This window comes from Phragmites australis, chromosome 2 (assembly GCF_958298935.1).
Source record: "Phragmites australis chromosome 2, lpPhrAust1.1, whole genome shotgun sequence".
Taxonomy (NCBI): domain Eukaryota; kingdom Viridiplantae; phylum Streptophyta; class Magnoliopsida; order Poales; family Poaceae; genus Phragmites; species Phragmites australis.
In genome coordinates, this window is record NC_084922.1 from 3,253,408 (window position 1) to 3,259,577 (window position 6,170).

The 6,170-nt window shown below is 49.9% G+C and overlaps 2 protein-coding genes across 2 annotated transcripts; both read right to left on the minus strand.

Annotated features, from left to right (window-relative positions):
- Nucleotides 1-289: 289 nt before the first annotated feature.
- On the minus strand, nt 290-2,522 carry LOC133894442 (uncharacterized). Its single transcript, XM_062334863.1, has one exon. It carries the CDS (start codon nt 2,090-2,092, stop codon nt 1,469-1,471), a length of 624 nt encoding a protein of 207 aa, XP_062190847.1. The 5' UTR covers nt 2,093-2,522; the 3' UTR covers nt 290-1,468.
- Nucleotides 2,523-2,666: 144 nt separating this feature from the next.
- On the minus strand, nt 2,667-4,074 carry LOC133894426 (geranylgeranyl pyrophosphate synthase 7, chloroplastic-like). The gene has a single exon (XM_062334862.1). It carries the CDS (start codon nt 4,009-4,011, stop codon nt 2,884-2,886), a length of 1,128 nt encoding a protein of 375 aa, XP_062190846.1. The 5' UTR covers nt 4,012-4,074; the 3' UTR covers nt 2,667-2,883.
- Nucleotides 4,075-6,170: the final 2,096 nt, after the last annotated feature.

A 6,170-nucleotide genomic window follows, 5' to 3' on the forward strand; every position in this document is an offset into this window, starting at 1 on the left:
AAAGTAGTAAGTTCGAATTTCATTACTCGATTCAAAATTCAACTATGATTTTCAAATCTTCGTTTGCCTGCGCTTTTCTTCCGACGGCCAATTTATCGCCTTGCTAAAATGGCATTTGGCGCGCAGAAAGAGTAAGCTCTGTGAGGCTTCATCGCTACGTCAAACCACTCCACGGTCCTGAAGCAAAGCATGCACGCTTTCTTAGCAAAAGAAAGATGCTTATTACGAATCCGATACTCGCTCTGGAACCAGATGCATTCCCAGGACTACTTTTATAGGTTGATCATGTTGTTGGTCTCCAAAGGTGTCCGTACTAGTGTTCTCTGTGTCATCTTCTAACAAGATGGTACTAGTACTAAATATCTTAGCAATACAGCAGACGTGTAATGCAATTATACCACGTTAGCAATTGATCGTGTATTGCATTTGTGGGGTTTTAAATGTATTTGACATATCAGTGTCAAATTTGAAAATGTGCCAAATATTTCTGGAGAAATTTTACATGTATATTTCTTAAAAAAAAACTCCGGTAATCTTGACGGCAACCTCCACCCTCTTTTTTGCCTTTGCCACACAGTCATCATCCTTGTCTTTTAAGCAGTGGCGGAGCTTAGACCGAATGTCAGTAGGAACATAAGAAACTAACTTGGCCACAGGGGCGGCCGAACTCAAAGAAATTGATAGATTGAGTTTAAAATGAACTACAAAATAAAATAAGTTGTTGGGCCAGGGATCACGGCCCACCTTGGTCACCAAGAAGCTCCACCCCTGCTTCTAGTGATATGGAAGAGCAGTGATTGGTATTAATCAACAATATAATGCACATATATACCTTTTGGATGGAATTAATGCACCATTTCAACTCGATTGTAAGCCGTCCATGCATCACAGACCACCAAACTAGTAATAATCGACAGCTGGTTCGCTCGACGCTCTATTTTGATCATCAATTATGACAAGAACTAGCCAACAAATATGATCAAAAACTAATTTGTGGGGGCACTGTAAGCAGATCAACTACCCTACGTAACCATCAACCATGGTGTATGGATGCTAGTAGTAATTATGCAGCCAAACAGCAAAAAATCTAAATTCAAAGCATCATATGAGCGCACAGTTAGAGGACACTTTTCTTTAGAACGCTCGAAGTTTCATATATATAAATAAGAGTTCTCTATTCCCATAGGAATAGAAAAATAAAAATTCTCATGTGCTAAGCAAACTCGCATTGACTACAATGAAAAATAAAACTTCAGCTTCACTTATATACATATTTAATCTTGTTCGTTTATTCTAACTAATTAATATTTATCAATATTGATATCTTTATCTTATGATTTTTTTTTCTATTACTATTTTAACATAAATCTCATCGCAAATGAACTGCTATGATAAACCATAGCTACGCATAGGCTGTGAAAAATTCACTACCACACTGACCACCAACTGCTACCCTCTTCTTCGCTCGTCAGTCATGGTAGTTCCACCTCGACCACCCGCCGAAGTAGCTGTTCCAGACGCCTTCCGCCAGCCTGTCCACCCGCAGCGCCACGAGCTCCTCCTCGAGCTCGCCGTGCTGGCCGCTGGCGCAGGGCACCAGCCTGCCGGCGAAGATCACCTCCTCGCCGTCCTCGTCGACGCCGTGCTTCGCCGACCTGCGCACGAAGCAGCCCACCTGGACGCCGCGCCTGTACGCGCTCGCGTTCGCGTCGCCGAACACCTGCAGCATCCCGGCCTCCGCCTCCCCCTCACCGCTGACGAGCACGGCCTCCACTTCCTTCCGCTCCGAGGCAGCGACGAAGAGGTAAGCCGCCGCGCAGCAGGCGGAGGTGGAGGCCACGAGGGGCAGGAAGAAGGCCACGGCTCTCGGGAACGCCGCGGCGCAGAAGAGGAGCGCGGCCAAGAACGCCGTGGGCGTGGAGGCAGCGCCGGGGAAATGGCAGCAATTCCGCAGCTGCGATGCACGGGCGTGGAGAGCTCTGATCATGAGCAAGGGCAAAGCAAGGGAGGTGGTGGCTCGACCAGCCATAGCTGCCTGAGATGTTGTAAGACAGCTAGGCGCGAGGGAGAGCGAATTAGCAGTGGCAAGCATGGTTGGTTTATGGAGGAGAACAGATTCGCCGAGCACAATGTGTCGGGTCGAGCATGGGATAATCGCTCCCTTTTGCAAATTGAGGGAGCTGTGGCACTAGATAACGAATCTTGTGCTCCTGTCATACCACATAGTTTATCCGTGTGACAGTTTGGTTCGGGTTTTCGACGGACCAAAGGCACCAATACCAGAAAGTTAGGCAGATGCTATCTATTAGGCGCTGAAAATCGGATCGGACGTTTCTTATGCGACCATCAATTATTTGTGATCGAAAGATACTTGGCTATCTTCTTCCTTAGCTCGCACAACCGCTCTTCTACCCTGTCCGCCTTAGGCCATCTCCGGTGGCTCTTTCATCGCCAGATCCAAGCCCACCACCTGCCGCCACGCTAACCTAGTTCGGCTGTGCCACATACTTGTCTCCTCTACCGCCGTAGTGGCCCATCGACCGTCCTCCGCCGCCCACGGCCATCAGTGCATGCCCCTGCACCCGCTTCCTTCGTCGGACCAATTTGCTTCCGCAGGCATCCCTCTAAACCCGAAAAGTACATCAACAACCTCAAACTCCCTCGCAGAATCCTAAACCTCATCGGGTATCGTTGCGGGGTGTTGTTAGCCCATATGCAGTATAGGAACTGATGGGCTGCAGGGTTTGCTCAAAAACTTCAGCCGACAGCACAAGTGCACAGCACCATACTCTACTCGAAAGCCCATAAGCACAACAAGGATACAACGGCAAGTATCACTCGATTTGGGCTCCTCTCCGTGCGACCCATTTTCACGTGGCGATTTCAGTGCTGCCTGTACGCGATGAACCGAGCGAGGTGGCGCAGCGGTGCGGCGCGCGCGGCGTCGAACACGTCGAGCTCCGCCTCGGCCTTCGCCAGGAGCTCGGCGGCGTACGCACGCGCCCCGTCGACGCCCATCAGCTTCGGGTACGTCGCCTTGCCGGCGGCCACGTCCTTCCCGGCCGTCTTCCCGAGCTGCTCCGACGTGCGCGTCACGTCCAGCACGTCGTCCACCACCTGGAACAAGAGCCCGACGGAGTGCGCGTACCGCCGGACGCGCTCGACCTCCTCGTCCCCTCCTCCCCCGACGACGGCGCCGGAGACGGCGCAGGCCTCGAGGAGCCGCGCAGTCTTGTGCACGTGGATGTACTCCAGGGAGGCCAGGCTCACGTTCGGCGCGCCCTCGCTCGCCTTGTCCGCGACCTGCCCCGCGGCGACGCCCCCGACGCCCGCCGCACTCCCGAGCTCTGCGACGGCGCGTAGCACGCGGTCCGCGGGAACGCCGAGCGCGGAGCACCCGCGGGCCAGGTGCTCGAACGCGAAGGCGAGGAGCGCGTCGCCCGCGAGCAGCGCCGTGGGCTCGCCGAAGGCGACGTGGTTGGCAGGGCGGCCGCGGCGGAGCGCGTCGTTGTCCACGCACGGCATGTCGTCGTGGATGAGCGACGCGGTGTGAATCATCTCGGCGGCGCAGGCGACTGGGGTGGCCGCGGCCGCGGCGCCACCGACGAGCTCGCACGCGGTGATGGCCAGCACGGGGCGCACGCGCTTGCCGCCAGCGAGGACCGAGTAGCGCATGGACTCGCTCAGGCGCTCCGGGCAGCGGCCGAGGCGGGACAGGGCCGCGTCCAGCGCGTCTTGCACTGCCTTGGCCTTGGCCGACAGGTAGCGCTCGAAGTCGAAGCTGGCGCCGCCGCCGCCGCCTTGCGGCTTCGTGTTGCGGCCGGTGCCGACTTCGGCGCTGGTGCCTCTGGCGCCTGTGGCGGCAAGCTTGGTCGGGACGCACCGGACGATGGAAACGGATCGCCTGCCAGGCGCAGGCTTGAGTGGTGAAGTGGATCCCTGAAGAGTGCAGGGCTTGAAGCTTTGGGATGATGTTCCGTGTTGGAGGAAGCAGGATGCCAACTTGTCCATGCTGAAGACTTGAGTGACGAGTGTATCAGAGACGGACGTTGGAGAGAGATGAAGAGGTGTTGGGTTGGGACGGGAGCGCTTGTTACCGACTTACTGCACTTTAAATAGACATCCAACTCGGGCAATCTTTTTGTTTTTTCGAATACTCGGCAAGAGCTCTCTGCCAACTGGAATCTTGAAGATGAAACGGACTACTCTTCTGAATATTCCAAGCTTCCAAATCAAGGCAAAAGAGATTAAAAGGATGAAGAGACGGGAAATAATCCTATTAGATATGAATATGATCTTGTGATGGAGCTAGAGAAAATTATGCGTGAGAAAATTAAAAAATAAATTATTATGTGTCATGTTATGAATAGTAAATTCATGTTACAAATGCAAGACCATATCTAGTAGGATTATTTTTTGAGAAGAGAACATATGTTTAATGGAACGATCGGTCTCCCGTTGTGCTTGGGTCTGCTCGGTGTTTCTCAGACGTTGGGTGACACTGGTAGCCAACGTGGACAGCTCACCTGACTCAGGTGACAAGAGATTACTTATTCCTGAGCTCTTTCTTGCGATGTGATGGAACGTCGATCCTTGGGAAATACTATTAGTTTGTGCGTCACGCGAAACATGCGGCAGTCCTGCGCGTTCTGATTAAACTCCGTACCCGTGTGCTGCCTGATATAGATCATCGGAGCCCAAACATGTGCTGAGATGTGCGCAGGCCGTTGTGGTGCATGGCGTCGTGCGTCCTGTGGTTCGGGTCAGAATCTCTTTGGAATATAGGATTTTTAAAATATAGGTAAAGAAGAAATATAGAATTGAAGTTACCTAACATTTTGAATTCTATAGAATGGAAAACACACGTAGGAATGACCGTCTGGATGGAATGTAGAAAAATAAAGGAATCAAAAGAGGGAGAAAGATAAAAAGAGGTTGGACCTCGTGTTAGAAATCCTATAAAATTCCTATAGAATAAGCTATTTTATAGAAATTTCATAAGATTGAGAAACTAAGTTAAAATGTGACTTAGTTTATTTGTGATAAGTAATTGCCATTGTTATTTATTTGGTTTGATGATCTTCGATTGTATGAGCTTTGATGTGATTTGAATTGATTTCAGATTTTATTTGAGCATATTGATTATGGATTAATTGGAATTGGAGTGGAGATATGTGTTTACTTATCTTATAGTGTGCAGGCGATGGATGCAACTTGGCGGTCGACGGCGGAATGATCGGGGCAAGCGGAGTGCTTGGTGCCATACGATCAAGGAGGCCGGGCAGAGTCAAGGGTGATCCTAGCTAAACACGTGGAGCTCAAATAAAAGTATTGAAGGCGGATGGAGACGGCGTGTTGACAAAGTCAAGCAAAGGGGATAACGGTGCAAATGACAAGGCGGCCAGAGGGATCGAAAGCGGGAGAGACTTGCCGGCAGTCAGGATCGCATGACAGAGTACACGCGTCTACATCGAAGCACTTGTTTAAGGTGTAAGCAAGGTGGTGATTCACACTTTGAGAAGCGTGCAGACAGTTTCATGGTTGGCCTCAAAATCGTGGGAGGATTGGAGGAGTACGTGGCATCATCGCGAAGTTTGCGTCGAGGTGAAGCTAAGTCGTAAAGGCGCCACAGCCATCTGATGAATGGAAAAGAAAATGAATCAAAATGCTCTCGGTGTTAGGTATGAGTGTACTACAAGAGATGAGTATTTTGAGAAAAAGTTATGAAACTTAGGAGTCAAGTTTTCTAGCCCTATAAATAAAGGGGTCGGGTTATAGGAGAGTTTTAACCAGTCACTTGAGCCCCCTTGTGCTACCCATTTGAGAGCCTTAAAGTTAGGATTTTAAATGAGAGAATGATGAATGTTTAGCCTATATAATATGTGAGAGTTTTGAGAGACAAATATTTGTAATCCGCTTAAAATATGGTTGACCTCTTTGAGTAATGAAGTTATGTTTTTTGCATATGCTTGAATTCCCCTCCTCCTAGTTTTCCTCTATTGGTTCCCTTGCGAGTTTGCAAGTTTTTTGATTTTTGATTTTGATTTTGATTTTGGTTTTTGGGTTGAAATTTCGGTATCTTGTGAAGTCATTCTTCTTGTTGCTAGAGACATAAAAACTCACATACGAGTGTATGTTTATGGGTCTTGAGTACCCTTATCTTTAGATCA

Excerpts from the sequence above, each read along its gene's own strand:
- LOC133894442 (XM_062334863.1), bottom strand. The coding sequence starts at position 2,092 with ATGCTTGCCACTGCTAATTCGCTCTCCCTCGCGCCTAGCTGTCTTACA.
- LOC133894426 (XM_062334862.1), bottom strand. The coding sequence starts at position 4,011 with ATGGACAAGTTGGCATCCTGCTTCCTCCAACACGGAACATCATCCCAA.